At 40.9% G+C, this 16,968-nt stretch overlaps 1 protein-coding gene across 2 annotated transcripts in view; it reads left to right on the plus strand.

The window, feature by feature from the left end:
- The window catches only part of UNC13C (unc-13 homolog C), a 550,871-nt gene that overhangs the window by 394,184 nt on the left and 139,719 nt on the right, over window positions 1-16,968 (plus strand). For both annotated transcript variants that reach the window (XM_075530957.1, XM_075530958.1), the window contains 3 exons: window positions 4,910-5,036; window positions 7,505-7,601; window positions 8,416-8,559. In XM_075530957.1, coding sequence (XP_075387072.1) covers window positions 4,910-5,036; window positions 7,505-7,601; window positions 8,416-8,559 — 368 coding nt within the window. The remainder of the gene's footprint in view (window positions 1-4,909; window positions 5,037-7,504; window positions 7,602-8,415; window positions 8,560-16,968) is intronic.

Here is a 16,968-nt window from a genome sequence, read left to right on the forward strand (position 1 = left end):
TGGCATTATAAAACATATACAAGTCTTCTCTAAAATGAAAACTGGTAAACATTTTATCTTCATTTATTAGTTTTTAAAATATATCTAATTACATGGCTTAGCAATTTTAGTTTATACAATGAGAATGTGGATCTCTATATATAGATTGTTAGCATGGATTTATAGTTATTTTCGATAAATATCTATAGTATACATGTATCTGTGATACTCTAATACATATTTATTTCAGGGTCAATGTTTCTGATTAATGTGTAAGTGTACAGTATCTAGCAAAACATCATCTACATTGGAATTCTAACCCTGGATTTTAAAAATTTGATATTCTTCTCAGACTTTGTATATCACCTTCTCCCAGAGGTAGAGTGAGTTATCAAATACAGGGAGCCATACACTGATGGTATTAATATGAAAACTAATATATACTTGTACATTGCTTATTATCTATAGCCTTCATGTAGAAATACTGACTTTCAGAAGAAAATCCATTCTTTCTGCATATATACTGGTAAACACCGGTTAAGGAAAATAGGCATTCTAAATTGCCAAGCTTTTTCTCTGTACTATTTTAATGAAGCATTTTTATTTTGTTGGTAATATGTTTATATTTCTTATTGAAATTCAAAGATTACATTTTATACAGAATTATTACACTGTAGTTTCAAGAGCTAATGGAATGTTTTATTTTGTTTATGTAACGAGCTAGTTGAATCTTTGTTACCCAAATAAAAAATGTAAGAGGCTTAACGACTGAATAAAACCTAGAAGAATCTTTCACATCATGCAAAATAAATATGATTTTTTATCACTCTAGAATACCACTAAAAATAAGTTAATTGGGATCGAAAGAAATTAAATTTGGAATACATTTTTGGATTTCATATTATAAATTCTTATAATGATATTTGGTAAGTGGTAGCTATGATGTAATAGCCGTTTACTTGAAAACTCTCCAGCATAATATATAATTGCACATAATGGGAGGATTATATAAAACATGAGAAAAGAGACATATGAATTTTGGAACAACAGATCATTTGTCATAGAATTATTTGTGTGGTAGTAATAATTACTTGAAATGTAGTTTAGAGTTCATAAGTATGAAGCAAAGCTGACAAGAAGACCAAAGTGATATTAGGCATCTACAAAGGCTATGTGTTTTATTTATATAATTTAATTTCTTATCTAGAGTCTATATGTGAGGGGGCTTCCAAAAGTTAGTGGGATGTACTGCTTAGAATCATCAACCATTAGAGATCTCAAAGACAGCATTTCCCTAAGGAATAAAGCACAGAAGGATTAGGGCAGGGATGGGAACAGAAATACAGGGGAAGGCATGGAATAAGTGATGTTTCAGTATAGAGATTATGAAATATGTCAGAATTGCTGAATGAAAAACTAATCTCCACTGTAAATCTTCCCCTAATTCACATTTTCTGGGTGTTTTAGTGGGAAAATCCCATTATCTTTTCATTTTATTTCCCACACTCTTTGGAGATCCTTCATACTCTGAGCATAATACAAACTTACTACGTTTGATGAGTGGTTCCCTAGGTGAGCATGCATCAGTCCACAAAGGGGAAGCAAAGAGGGATCTGCTAGATGTACTTTCACTGAGAGAGCTCCACGAAGCAGGGCACAGGCTGAATATATATATATATATATATATATATATAAAATGAAGCGTCAGAGCCAGGAAATCAGAAGACAGCAGAGCTTTGAGGTTAATTAATAAATTGACCCAACGCTTTGGAAACCTTGCATGATAGAGATATACACCGACTATAATACTTAACAATTGAGTACACATTTTACCTGTCACTGGTACAACTCAAAGATGAAATAGAAATGTGTGATGGGGCATCTCATCTAAGAGGAAGCTCAAGGACCCAACCTCCTACCAGCTAGTGACCCTACCATCGCCCTGAGCCTTGGGATTCTCAGAGGATTTCTGTATGTAGTCAACAGACGAGGAGAGACCATAGAGGACTTCACGGGAGGTATTTTAGGGGTCCAAACATGATAAATTCCACTTTATGGCCACATCTCATTTCAAGGAACACTGTGAAGTATAGTCGGCTTGTGTGCCCGGGCCACAGCTTCCAACATTCATTCCAATTTGACCTCCTCTTGAGATTTTACATTTCCACCCTAGATCTACTGAATGTGAATCTGTGTTTTAACAATACACCTGGAAATTCTTTGTATACATGAGTGGTTGAACCAGAAAGAACAGGTTCAAAGCATTGACCTTGAAAGAAAATGACATGGCTTGGTAGCCAACTTGTTAAATCTGCCTTCAGATTACCATAAGTCATTACAAAATAGTTGGTATTCTCTATATAAGAGCAAACATCACAAGTGGTGCATAGCTTTTTGTGATATCTCATTTTTACTCTCCTGCAATTCAGACTTACATCACCAACTAAACTGAATAACCTCTAAACCTATTGTTGTATCAGCTGACATGCATTTTGCATGTAAACTTGTCAATTACTCGTGTTGAACGGGATGAATGAGAAAATAGAGGGTGCAGTTATCTTGTTGCATCCACACAGAGCAGGAAACATCAGTTGATAGTGCATGAGAGATAGGCAGCTTAAAGGGATAAAACCTAATTCTTACTGGTTTGCGAGAAATTCTGTACACAGGAAACTATTAGTAATTCTTAAAGGATTATTTTTTCCAGCAAAGGAGCTTTTAAAACCCTTGATAGTTTGAGTTATTACACCAGGCACCTTTTTGGAAGCCAGAACAGATGAGCTTTACACTAGACTAGAGCAAAGCCCGGTTTTATCTTTTAGAAAGAGAATCATGGTCTTCCCTACGTTTTTTCTCACACCTATCTCAGTCGGGACTCAGTCTTAGACAGCCCTGGGAAAGGAGAAGTGAATCAAATGTATAGAAGCATTTCTTTCCTGGAATCGGGAGTAGCAGGAGTATAGGGAAGGCGGATGTGAAAGGGGGTTGTCGAATCCAGGAAAAATGAATTTGGTGAGGTCTGTCAGTTCTAAGCTGATCACCCAAGGAAGGGGAATGGAAGGCCGCCTGAGGTTGAGAATTGAGTGTACCTGATTAAGTAAGTAGGCTGTAGATCCTGGCTGAGAAACAGACTGGACACTACCCATAGGCAGGTTTTAACTGCCAAAGGCAAAGACTGGGGAGGGAAAGTGGTTGGTGGACCCTTTCCTTTTGCAATACAGTCTAAACTCAAGATTTTAAGATGGATTTTCACCCAAGCTCACGACCGAACATTTAAAAATGTGAGTAGTGTGAAATACAAGAGCCCAAAGTCTTACTTGGAAATAGATTTTCTGTTTTCACGGAAGAGGCATCTTAGTCTGCTTCATAACCCCCTTCGTGATACTGGCCCTGTAGAGGGTTTCTCAGACTTGAGATCTTTTACAGGAAGAGTCAAGCCCATCTTTCGTCCTCAGAGCAGCTCGTGACTTGGCACTACCAACCCTGAGCTTAGGAGCCCATGGTTTAATCCACAGCCTATGTTTCATCTGGTGGAAAAGGAACCCAGTCATTATTTTTTTAATGAAGTTGTTAAACATATTGACGGTCACACATGATGTGTCTTCACATTTCTGATCCAGGGTTGTTGGTCCTTCATCTTTATTCATCTTTATATTGCTGTTGGCCCACATACACTACCTGGGACAAGCTGAAAATACAGTAAAAACTTTCATTATTAGGGGAACTAGAATAGCCTTCCCTTCAGCGTGTTGTTAATGGGAAAGTGCTTTATACTTTAAGATAGAGCTATTTGTGTAAAACAAGGTGTAACATAAGCCAGAGTCACCCTTGATATTTGCAAAGGTAAAAGTAGAAATGTGTGTGTGGTGTCCTTCTTTCTCACTTAGTTATACAAATTGTCTTGAACTAATCATTGTTCATGTTATTTGAAAATGCTTGATGTGTGGTTGATGGAGTTTATGTCTTTACTTTTTCACTCTGAGAGACCAAGTTCCTTTATAAGCAGGTTTTGCAGGACAGAGTTAACTCTCTGTTTATAATAATCCAGTTGTTTAAATTAGTATGACCTATAGTTAACTACAGGAAATTTATAGTTTAAACCAAAGCCTTTACTTTAAAAATGAGACTATCGATCTCATCCAGAACATCTCAGATGACATCTTCAAATAGAACAACCTCAGGGATATTTGGGGCTGGGTAGTGTTTATATTTGTAGTCAAAATTGCAAAAGAGATTAACATCGGAAGGGAAAAATGAGATAAACATATTCAGGATCATTATTGTTTATCTGTGTCCCACTGCATAATTGACCTAAGGCACGGTGATTTTTCAAATTATATATTCTTTATCAAACAATAAGAAAGAAAGCTGTATATTAGTAAATCCCACCAAAGAAATTTCAGAAAAAGCTACAGGGTGCAAAACAATTTTAGCTGAACATAAAAGGCACAGAAATTGCATGACTTTAGAGTTTAGATCTATTTCATCTTCTTTTCGTGTTATCTTAATTCTTAAGGTGCTAAATAAACTGGCTAGAAATGGGACTCGTTCATGTTTCCAGTATTAATTCGTGATTATGGCTTCCAGTGTGATTCATAGTTTATTCATGCTTAGTGCTCTAGTTCTTTCTGCCACTTTGTATAAGGCTGAAGGTAGTGAAAATATTCTTGCAGATAAACATGAAATTATTACCCTGCTATTATGTGTTGATGGCGTCATACTGATCTCCTTTTTCAGTAAGCTCTTTTAGACCATTCAAGTTATTCCACACTACTCGGTGACCCACGATGAGTTTTTATCCCTGATGATTCCTTTAAGTCAAATAAGTTCATTTCTTCCTTCTTGAAATTCTACAAAGGAAGTAGCCTGGGACACAGCAGAATTGTTGGCAAACCAAACTTTATTAAATGTTTGATTTTATCTGTTATAGAGCATGAAAAGCAGCGGTTATGCAAGAGCACCGATTATATGAATTTGCATTTCAAAGTGAAATGGTTTTATAATGAATATGTGCGAGAACTTCCTGCCTTCAAGGATGCCGTTCCCGAATACTCCTTGTAAGTAATGATTTTCACTCTCACCCCGCACCCCAGTTTTTCTCAATTCACAGTGCCTGGGTTTAAGTTGCCCGGAAAGCATCGCTTCACAGAGTCTTCTCTAGAATAGAATCCTTTCTGTCATAAAATGAACATTAACTAATTTGCATGTCTTTGAGAACCATATTTAATTAAATTGCTGTACACTTTCCAATAATGTCTTATTTAGATACTCAACTCAAGAAGGAAGAAATGCATAGGAGATAAAACCATATGTTGAAACTATTTTCTGTACAAGCAAGAGAACTCAGGTTTCTTGGGAAAATTAATGTGCTCATATACTGATGTTACATAATCAAAACAAAGCCAAAGAACAGAGGCCCGCTACCATCACATCAAGTCTAAACCATTGCCACCTTACACTGGGTTTCTGCGCCTGTCTATCTTCACAGGAGTAGATAGGCTCACCTAGTGGACTGGACTAATCATCCTGAGGTTAGGAGTCCGATGCTTACCCAGCAGTGCCACCGGGTGTTTTTGTGTTTTGTTTTTGTTTAGGTTTTTTTGTTTGTTTGTTTGTGTAATAATTGAGGTTTCCCTTCAATTCAGATAGAAAATGTCTTAAGAATATTCCTATCTTTAAAAAAAATCATTACACAGGTAACTTCATAGTCAGCATGCCCTTATCAAACACAATTGCAATCACACAATTAGACTTTGAATATTCTGCACCTCTTATTCATTAGAATCCTACTTGATTCGATGGGAGTGCTCCTGTATGTCCAGCACTGTGCCAGGTCCTGCAGGACAATCATGAATAAATGAGAGATTTTACCCTGAAAAAGACTTTATGTGCAATTAGGTATTTCAGCACAAAGCTCAAGAAATTGAGTAACACATACACTGAGAGAAAGATGATGACAGTCATTGAGATGTACAGAATGATGTAAATAATATGATAGAAATAGTATTTGTGCTATGCTCAGTGGGGTAGGAGTTTATTCTGCTGGGATACACAGTCTACTTTATACAATGAGTAGGAGTAATATAGCAGTCGTGGGCTAGGTTCTCTAGAGGAGTAAAATCAGTGGAATAAATACACACACACACACACACACAGAGATTTATTTCAAGGAAATATCTCAAAGAGTTGTAGAGTCAGACAAGTCCCAACCCCATGGGTCCGGCATTCAGCAGGAGGGATTTTCTTGATTCACGATGTTCTAAGGATGGATGAGCCCAAAGTTGAAAGATCAAAATGAATTCTCCTGGCCCACCAGGCTGTAGGAGCTGGGCAGTCCCCAAATCTTTAGGACAGTCAATAGGCTATTCCCTCCTTTCCCAAGAACTGGTCACCAGAACATCACTGTTGGATGCAGGATCAACGGCCAGTGATCTTCGTCCGAACATCCATTTATAACAAAGGCAGGTCTCACCCTTAAGGAAACGCTTCTTACATCAGATAACAACAGGAAGAATAAGTATAGAATATGCCAAAAGAATCACGGGCTAGTCCCCTTGACACATAATATTTACCATCACAATAGGGAAAATTGTTTTGAAGTAGATTCCGTGCAAGCACGTGGGACCAGTATCACATTCATTAGGCACTGGTAGAGGGTGAGTCAGGGAAAACCTTCAGAAGGCAGTAAGCTGAGCGATGATGACATTAGAACTGCCCTTGACATGTAGCCTTTGTCATAAACCTGTAGAAGATGAAATAGAATACTGGGGCAAGTTTAAATATTGTATTAATAGTTAATGTAGAATGATTGTAGTGGTAAGGCAAAGGGTGGAGCTGTGTGGGAGAGAGGTTTTGAAGCTAGCATTTATAGAATTTTTCAGCTGAATAGATGAGGAGAGAAAAGAAAGAGGTTAAATATAACGTGTGTGTACCTAGGTGGTTGGTTATATCATTACTTGGGAATAAGGAGGTAAAGAGGGGGAGGAGCTTCCGTCAGAGATTTCTACTTCAGGCCTGCATCAGCCTCACACCCCCATTAAAAGAACAAGCATAAAAGCTGAACAAAATGATGCAGTAGACTGAAAGTCTCAAAGAGTAGCCAGAGCAACCAGGAACTGAGAGGCAAACATCCCTGAGGAAGGAAACATGCAGTGAGGGGATCTCCCTGCACTGCAGATGCATCCCTGCTGGTCCATGTGCTCTAACTTCCTGAATGCCCAAGGGAGAAGCCCAGACTCTGGAGCAAGCTCCCCTGCACTGGAGGAAGAAAGATTAATGCTCGGGCCAAGCAAGGCTGAATTAGTGACACCAAATCCCCTAAAGAAAGAAGCTTTACTGAAAGAGGAGCTTGCTTAATATTCGACAAGCAGTTTTCCCATGGAGTATTTTCTGATTAATTTGCCCAGGTATGGAATACAAGCGAATTTGTAAAAAGCCAGAAAGTAGATACGAATTGATTCACTTACGTAGATGCGAACATTGCCTTTTGGTGGTTGGTGACGTGGCGGCTGGTTTTTATTGTCAGGTGGTTTGAGCCTTTCGTCATGCAGTGGCTGGATGAGAACGAAGACGTGTCCTTGGAGTTCGTCCACGGGGCTCTGGGAAGGGACAAAAAAGATGGAGTGAGTCTGAGTCCCTTGTGCTGTCTTGTTTTTATTTATTCTACTCAGTTTTGTGCTCATGGTAGTTGCTAGCCTCAGCGTGATCCATTGGGATCTTTAAAATGCTCTCTTGTCCAAAATATATTTAAAACCCCATTTTAAAGGGCTAGTTGGAATCTTAGGGAATTGCTTAAATTTTTTTTTTAAAAGCAGTCACCGTTTGCCCCGAGAGTCTCCTTTTCCTATTGAATTGGTCTGTAACTGCAGAGTCCCCACTCATGTTCAAGCTTCGGATAGTGTCCTGGACCTGTGTCAGGATTTCTAGATTAAGAGTTCATACCCTTTCAGTGCCTCTGCCCCCTACATTCCCAAACGTGGCTTATGATTAGGATCATCTGGGGGTATGTGGGAAATCCAGACGCCTGGGCTTCTCCCCTAGAGATCCCGATTCATTTGTCTGTAATGGAGTCCAGGAAATCTGTAATGTTACCAGATCCTTAATCCAATGATCCTAGGTCCCCAAATGTTTGGGGACCTAGCCTCCAGAGCAAGCCTGAGCTACAATTGGCTTGTTCAAACCATCCTAATACCTGTGAGCAATGAGAAATAGGAACAAACTAATCTCTTAGTTCATCAATGGAGTTACCAATTAACAGAATTCGTTCCGTTACATTTTCCAGAAAACCAGATGAATGATCTTGGAATGAATTAGCATTTTATAACCAGAAAATGAAGGCGTGTGATATGCGATTTCATTGTTTATATGACATAGGAGGAGTCTTTCTGCATCTCCTCTAATATGCTTGTTGGGATCCTGTCTTATGTTTTCCTATAGTTCCAGCAGACATCTGATCATGCCCTCTTCTCTTGCTCCGTGGTTGACGTGTTTGCTCAGCTTAATCAGAGTTTTGAGATTATCAAGAAATTGGAATGCCCCAATCCTGAAGCATTATCTCACCTAATGAGGAGATTCGCAAAGGTAGGTTACAAGAACTGCCTCTCATCTTGCCCGAGCGGAGCCCTCTGGTCACTTCCTGCACAGAATCTGAAAAATGCTGCTTTTTGCTTTCTCTGAAACCGTGACCCAAATTTGATTTCTGCTTCTAGAGCTAACACCTTCAGTTGTTTGCAGGGCTTGTCATGAGGACTTCCTGTCTCTTTAATCTGACCTGGTCCTTTAAAAACCTATTCGAGCTTCTGGGGAATGGCTGAGCCATTTGCAATTTAAGAGATTACCATGGATTACTACATTATTTGTGCTTGTTTGCAATGCGGTGTATCTAGTAATAAAGAAGTCTGGTAAACTTTTTTTAAAGACCTTGTAGTATGAATAGAAGTACCTTTGACTTGGAGTCATGAAAACTGAGTTGTGAATTTAATTTGGACATTGCTTTACAGAATGAATCTAAGAGGCATACTAGATTTGTGTGGATTCCATGTTCTTGGACAGGTGATTCATCGCCAGCAGATTACTCTCACAGTGCCGTCCTCTTACTACTCTGTTCAAAGGAAATAGAAATCAGAAATGCCATCTCAATCCTTCAGAATCCTTTAGAAATATATATCCTATGGAATAATCAAAACGACATGACATGAACGCATGTCAACTGCCATCGAGAGGGGTTCAGCTTTCTGTGATTAGTGGGTTCAGTATGTTTGAAGCTGTAACAGAGCTGATGTAGCCCGAGGTTTCATGGGAAAATGGGGCTTACAGAGCCTTAAAGAGTGACATGAGTGAGGAATCCTAAGCCAGGGGGACCAGCAGGAACAAAGGGCGAATGAAAATGTGTATGCTACATGTGAATGGGCAGTGAGCAATGGCTCTCACTAGCAAAAGGCCTGTGGGAAGCACAGGGAAAGGCTGGGAGAGTTAAGATAGACTGAGATCTTTAAAGGTCCCTGATTTCCAGGTTGAGGAGGTGAGATGTAATCTGTTAGGCAATTTAGATGCACAAATATTTGGATATTTTTTATAGGATCGTGACATTGAAAAACTGTATTTTGCGCAGTGTGTCTGGTATTTGGGGTAAACATTGAGCTGCTGTCTGAAAGGTCAATGGTTCCAGCCTACCTGTTGCTCCCAAAAGAAAGATGAGGCAGTGTCCTTTCATATAGACGTAGGCAGTCCTACTCTCTCCAAGGTCACAACGCTTTGGAATCAACTTGGGAGTGGGTGTGTTAGATGGTGGGAATGATTTCCATTCAGCTCTTACCAAAAAGTTGGCAATTTTAATCCATCAAGCGGCACCGTGGAAGAAAGAACTAGTAATTGATTTCCAAAACCATACAAAACACAAATCTACTCTGACATACATGGAGTTGTCAAAAACTGCAGACATGCTGATGGAAATGTGTTTTCTGTCTGATAGTAGGATAAGCCTGGATCTGTGAGTAGACTGATGGGTAAGAAGTCAGCTGTTCACTAAACACATGCTTGTAGATTAAATAACTAGCATGTTTTCTAGGCAGTTTGAGGGGTGTCGTCTTGAGTAAGCATAGTCTCTGACCTCAGAAAACTTGGGGAGGTCAAAGTTTGAGAGGGCCAAACCTGGTAACACCTGTGACAAAGATAAAGGCTACAATCTGGGCAACCTAGAGGTGAAAAGATGCACCCACACACACACACACACACACGACATACTGTGTATACACAGGAACACATATACATGCACATCCTCAAACCCATTGCCCTGGAGTCAATTACAACAGATAGAACCCCTATATAAGACCGAGAACTACTCCGTGGGATTTTGAATGCTATAAATATTTACAATTGCAGACTAGTAGAGTAAGTTGCTCACGGCTTTGAACTCATGATTTTTGGGTTAGCATTCAAAAGTGTAACCATTAAGCCACCAGGGCTTCCTCATATTTATGTTCTATGGAAAATGGACACCTCGAACATGCTCCTCTTTTAACCACAGGTGCAAACACAAGGGCCGCATGACTTCATTTGGCATTATGAAAAGTTGAAATATGAGATCTTTTTGAATAGGATGCCTGACTCTAACATTGGCCCTGGTTTCTAGAAAAGTTTGAATATTTTGTATTGGTAGATGGGTTAGGAAGGTTTCTTGTAGAAGAATGGCATCTGTATTCATTGTGATGGATAACAAGTAAGCCCAGCCCAGAAGTCTCAGTGGTTTCACCGCATAAAGGCTTCCTTCCTCCATGTATGGGTGACCCTGTAGGGAGCCTCCATCATCCTGCATCTCCGTGGTTCTAGCCTAAGCCTTCCCGGGGGGCATTCCGAGAGCTGAGTTTGGAGAAAGATCTGTAAAAAGTAGGTGATATGACTGAATTTATTGACTGGAAAAGAAAATAATGTTTTTAGCTAAAGGTATCACAATATTTACCTGCCATGAAATCTTACCTCCAGTCTTTATGTCTGTCAATTAGGGAGACAAAAGAAGTAACTTAAACACATTTTTTTGTGTGAAAGATCAGAGCTAAACACCATCTATCGTGATCCCGTCCTACTGGGGACTTTCTGGGATGCAGAGGTGCTTCCAGATTTCCCCAGTTCAGTGAAATCTGCACTATATTCTGCCGGAGAATTAGTCTCGCATGTTCTCTGAGTAAGTCTTCTCTTGACGTGCAGCTGGGTTTGGGGTGGCTGCCAAGAGAAGAATGAAAAGGGGAGTCCTTCGGGATAGTAGTTGAGAAAGGGTGTCATATGCTATTCTTGGAATTCTGTAGTGGAAGCAGGTTCACATGAACATTTAAAAATCTCAGTGACTATGTTTAGTAATGTTCTATTATGATTACACTCAATGTTAGACAAAGAACTGGAAACTCCCCCTCAGAGTATTAGGAGAGCAGGTCATGGAAGGTGGAAGGCAGGGAAACTGGGGAAAAGGACGGTGAAGAAACCCACAGTGAGGCAGGTTACTAAGACCTGAGCTGTAGGCTGTCCAAGCTGAACATGTTGAGAGTGCTGGGGGTGTAGCCATGTGGGCTGGAAGGATGTATAACGGGACAAAATCCACACCTGTTGCCATCAAGTCAATTCTGACTCAAAGCAACTGTGGAGGACAAAGAAGAGCTGCATCTGCAATTGATGCTTAGAAGCCATTGACTTTGGGGACAACAGCTGAGTGTGTGACTAGTGTACCTCAAGGCTGCTGCCATAAAGGGGTAGGAGGTCCGAGAGAAGATGGCCCTCTGAGACTCACACCCCAGAAAACGCATTCTCTGCAACAAGAGAAACAAATTAGGCTCCGTGTGTCTCCGAGGAAATGTGAGCGTTTACTGTCGTGTTTAAAAATTCATTTAAGTGGTTTTAATTCTTGGAAATGCAATACTTTCGTATTACATTTACAAGAAAAGGATGTGAAAACAAGTACAATGTTATCTGCCAAATTAGAAGTTGGTAATTGTCAATTAAAAATAATATTTTTTTCTATTTTACTGGGGTGATTGCTGGAAAAACAGAGTCATTTCTATTTTTATCTTCCTCACTGGCTTCCAAGGTAAAATTTAAACAAAACAATAGGAGGAATGAATATGAAAATGAGTAAACAACATTCAAATGGATTATACCAGTGTCTGTCTTTTCATCTGTAATTGGTGTTTTCATGAATAAATGGGAGACAAATGGGGCTCGTTGATTAATACAATTAGCTTTCTCACAGTAATGGTAGATGGAGACTGTTTTTGTTTCACCAGATGTGACCAACAGTCTCAAATCCCCATCCTTTGTGAGGATTTGGATCTTTGTGTCAAAATATACTGACACCACGAGGTCTTTCTGGGACTGTGCATTGCTTGAAGCCTCCTTCTGAGCCCTGTGGTGGAGAGGAATAGGAGTCTTTCTGTTAAGGGTAAGGTCAGCCATTCGAAATCACCAGTCTCTCCATGGGATGAGGCTTTCTACACCCATAGAAAGTTACAGCCTAGGGGGCTGGCCCCAATCCCAGCTACTAAGTGGACACCTGCCCTTCCCCCCAGAAGAATTTATTTCAAAAGACGGCATTGAATCTGCAGCTCCGGGAGAGGGACATATCTGAACAGAGCACATGGGTGCTGATGAAGGGGGAGGAGGAGAGAGTGGAGCACTGCCTGGCCCACCAGGCCTTGAGGGCGAGGACCCCAATTAGAGCAGCCAGTCCACAGAGAGGACCAGATGGCTAGCCCCACTATGAGACATGCCATCTCTCACTGACCCATGACCCTACAGAGGACGACACCAGAGACACATTATGGGAATTGCACCCGATCTGATCCCAACACACCAAGGCAAAACACTAAGGGGGTGCAAGAGAACAGCAAGGGAATGGAGCGGTGAGGTCCCCTGGGAATGCTGAAGATGGACTTTGGGACCAGAGTATGGTGTCCCAACAGACTGGACTGGAAAACACTCCTAAAGGCCAACAAACAATCCTTGAACTAACTATAAGCTTTTCTTTCTTGTTGTTTTTTTTTTGTCATCAGTTTGTTGTTGTTGTTTTGTTGTATATTATTGCTTGGTTTTGCTCTGTCTTGCTTGTGTGCATATTATTATCTCCGTAGGTCTGTCTAAATAAGATAGGCTGGATGAACAATCTGGAGGAGAACAGTTCCCCACCATTCCTGGGGGACATTGGAGAGGGGGAGGTGGGGGGAAAGGAAGTGGTGTTAACAAACCCAGGAACAAGGGAACAACAAGTGATCCAAATTGGTGGTGAGGTGGGTGTGGGAGGTCTGGTAAGGCATGATCCAAGGGTAATGATACCAAGAGGAATTGCGGAAACTCTTGTGGGAACTGAGAATGATAGTGGGACAGCAGGAAAGCCAAGGGAAATAGAGGAAAGAGCTGGGAGGAAAGGGCATTTATAGAGGTCTAGATAAATACATGTATATATGCAAATATATTTATATATGAGGAAATAGATCTAGTTGCCTAGATTTATAGGTTTATTATTAAGGTAACAGAAGGACGTTGTGCCTCCACTCAAGTACTCCCTCAATGCAAGAATAGTTTCTTCTATTAAATTCTATGATGCTCACCTTCCTGACACAACCGCTGAAGACAAAGAAGGTGCATAAGCAAATGTGGTGAAGAAAGCTAATTGTGTCTGGCTATCAAAAGATATAGCATCTGGGGTCTTAAAGGCTTGAAGGTAAACAAGCGGCCATCTAGCTCAGAAGCAACAAAGCCCACATGGAAGAAGCACACCAGCCTGTGTGATCACGAAGTGCCAAAGGGATCAGTTATCGGGCATCAAAGAACAAAAAATCATATCGTTATGTGCTCACCTCCATGATAAGATCACCGAAGACAAATGGGTGCATAAGCAAATGTGCCAAAGAAAGCTGATGGTGCCCGGCTATCAAAAGATATAGTGTATGGGGTATTAAAGGTTTGAAGGTAAACAAGCAGCCATCTAGCTCAGAAGCAACAAAGCCCACATGGAAGAAGCACACCAGCCTGTGCTATCACAAGGTGTTGAAGGGATCAGGTATCAGGCATCATCAGAACAAAAAATCTTACCATAGTGAATGAGGGTGGGAGTGTAGAATGGAGACCCAAAGTCCATTTATTGGCCACTGGAGATCCCTTTGCAGAGGGGTTTTGGGGAGGAGATGAGCCAGATAGGGTGGGATATAGAAATGATGAAAAATATGACTTTCCTCTAGTTCCTAAATGCTTCCTACCCCGCAACTATCATGATCCCAGTTCTACCTTGCAAATCTGGCTAGACCAGAGGATGTACACAGGTACAGATAGGAACCAGGAACACAAGGAATCCAGGGCGGATGATCCCTTCAGGACAGTGGTGTGAATGGCGATACTGGGAACGTAGAGGGAGGGTGGGTTGGAAAGAGGGAACCAATAACAAGGATCTACATGTGACCTCCTCCCTGGGGGACGGACAACAAAAAAGTGGGTGAAGGAAGACGTCAGACAGTGTAAGATATGACAAAATAATAATTTATAAATGATCAAGGGTTCATGAGAGGGGAGCGGGGAGGGAGGGATAAAATGAGGACCTGATGCCAGTGGCTTAAGTGGAGAGCAAATGTTTTGAAAATGATGAAGGCAATGAATGTGCAAATGTGGTTTACACAATTGATGTATGTATGGATTGTGATAAGAGTTGTATGAGTCTCCAATAAAGTGATTAGAAAAAAAGAGAAAGGTACAGCCTTAGAGACCCAAGGTGGCAGGGCCACTTTTGCCTACAGGGTCGCTAGGAGTTGGAGTGGGTTTGCTGGCCACCAGTTTCAGAGAGAGTGCAGAGATAGGACATATCAATGTTACCTGCAGGCAATTTCGAAGATTTAACATTCTATCATTAAATGTAGAAGGATTGTTTATTCTTACTAAACTCTAAGGGGAGACCTGGTGGTGTATTAGTTCAAAACCACCAACCCCGCCGTAGCAGAAATAAGAGGCCTTCTGCTCCCTTAAAAAGTTAGTCTTGGAAGATATGGGGATAAGGAGCTGGAGGGAGGGAGTGGGAAACATCAGTCTTGGAAATCCCTGGGACAGTTCTCCCTTTGCCCTACAGAGTCAGAACTGACTGGCGAGTAGGTTATATGGAAGATTGACTGAAAGACCAGATAAAATGCCTCAGTCTGTGCAGCAGGACCTGTGATGAGGGGTGAAATGGGCACATGGAGAGTGACTTTTCCTCTTGTGGTACTGCTGCTATTGACTGGCATGAACAGTTTCATTTTCAAAGTACAAAATCACAGCATCTTTCCTAAGGCTTTACCACAGGTCAGCACAGTATTACTTGAGCCATGTGCATGCACCTAGCAGTGTCCCGGGTGCTGGATAGTCTGTGGTGCATGAACTGCATTTCTAGTCCTCTGGGAACTGAATCTGATAAGACAAAAAAAAAGGGATGAGCATCATTCATGGACCATTATTTATTATGAGCTAAGCACCAGGAGGTGGAATCGACCAGATGGCAACTGACAACAGCCGGGGCTATTACATTTATTGCATCCTGTACTCTTCCGGAAAATCCTGTGAGATATAGACATAATTCATTCTCCTAAGTTTCCAAATGAAGAAACAAGCTCAGGAAGTTGAGATCACCTTAAACAAGGCGCCCACATAGTTATGCTATGAGTGGGAGGGTTTCTGCCACAGTCTGGACCAGCAGTTCTCAACCTGTGGGTCGTGATCCCTTTAGGGGTCAAACGACCCTTCCACAGGGGTCACCTAAGACCATCAGAAAACATACCTCTCCTCTATCCATCTCCTGGTGGGTCCGCCCACATGCAGATATGCCCACATACGAGTACCCGGCGTGAAGACTGTTACCCATGCTACACCATGCTCCAAGATAACATTTCATTTATTTGTCATTAGAAAGAAATATTTCCCAATATATAATGACATATTGTTTTGTGATGAATCACTGTGCTTTAGTTATGTTCAGTGTGTAACAAAATACATCCTTCATATCAGATGTTTACATTACAATTCATAAGAGAAAAATTACAGTGATGAAGTAGCAACGAAAATAATTTTTATGTTTTGCGGTCAGCACAACATGAGAAACTGTACTAAAGGGTCATAGCCTTAGGAAGTTTGAGAACCACTGGTCTAGACTATCTTTGAGTTCTAGAATAAATTATAATCCAATGAGTAAGTGGCCGAGGAGAGTAATCACCATTTATGCTTTACCCTTGAGGCCATACTTAGGCATCTATCATGGAAAATGTGAAGGATCTAATGCTGAATCTTATATGTTAAAATATAGTGACATAAAGGTCACCTTTCTAATGCTGTCACTGAGCTGAGGTCACATTCTAATGCCACCGAAAAAATATGACATTGTCTTCTTGTCCTCCATGTGTCGTCTACTGTAATGTCCCCTGCATCAAGTATGGCTGAAAAGACACATCGTCAGTTCTCTCACCCTACTGATCACAACAGTAATTCAGTAGCTGGATCAACCTGTCGTGTTAAGAGGCTATTTAGCACATGCCTATAAAGTGTGGTATGGGCTTGAAAAACAACAGTTACTTTTTGGTAAGGAATTGCGAGCCATCCAGTTCCAAGCTGTGCGAGTAGCTGCGGGTTGAGTCAGAGCAGAAGCATCAGAAGCACTGGCCTGATGGCCAACTGCATTTTAGAACATGGCTCCATGTACTCTGGAGCCCTTTGAACGGCCATGCTCTGCTGCGTTTATACACAGAACCCATGAGCGCCTCAAGTGAACTGTGCTTATTATAGAACATGATGGAAGCAAGCCTTGCTAGGCTCTGTTGGCCACTCTCTGTGAACTGTCTTCGGGTACCGTAAGGTCCCCCCAAAATAAAATCATGGCCTGCGATCACATGCCCAGAAGTCATGTCTTTCAGGCCTTGTTAGGACCCCCATCGCACTCTCTCTCTCTGAAGAGCTATTGCCCCCCTGCTATGTTCTCAAGAACAAACTTGCTCCCAT

Source organism: Tenrec ecaudatus, chromosome 14 (assembly GCF_050624435.1).
Source record: "Tenrec ecaudatus isolate mTenEca1 chromosome 14, mTenEca1.hap1, whole genome shotgun sequence".
Classification (NCBI taxonomy): domain Eukaryota; kingdom Metazoa; phylum Chordata; class Mammalia; order Afrosoricida; family Tenrecidae; genus Tenrec; species Tenrec ecaudatus.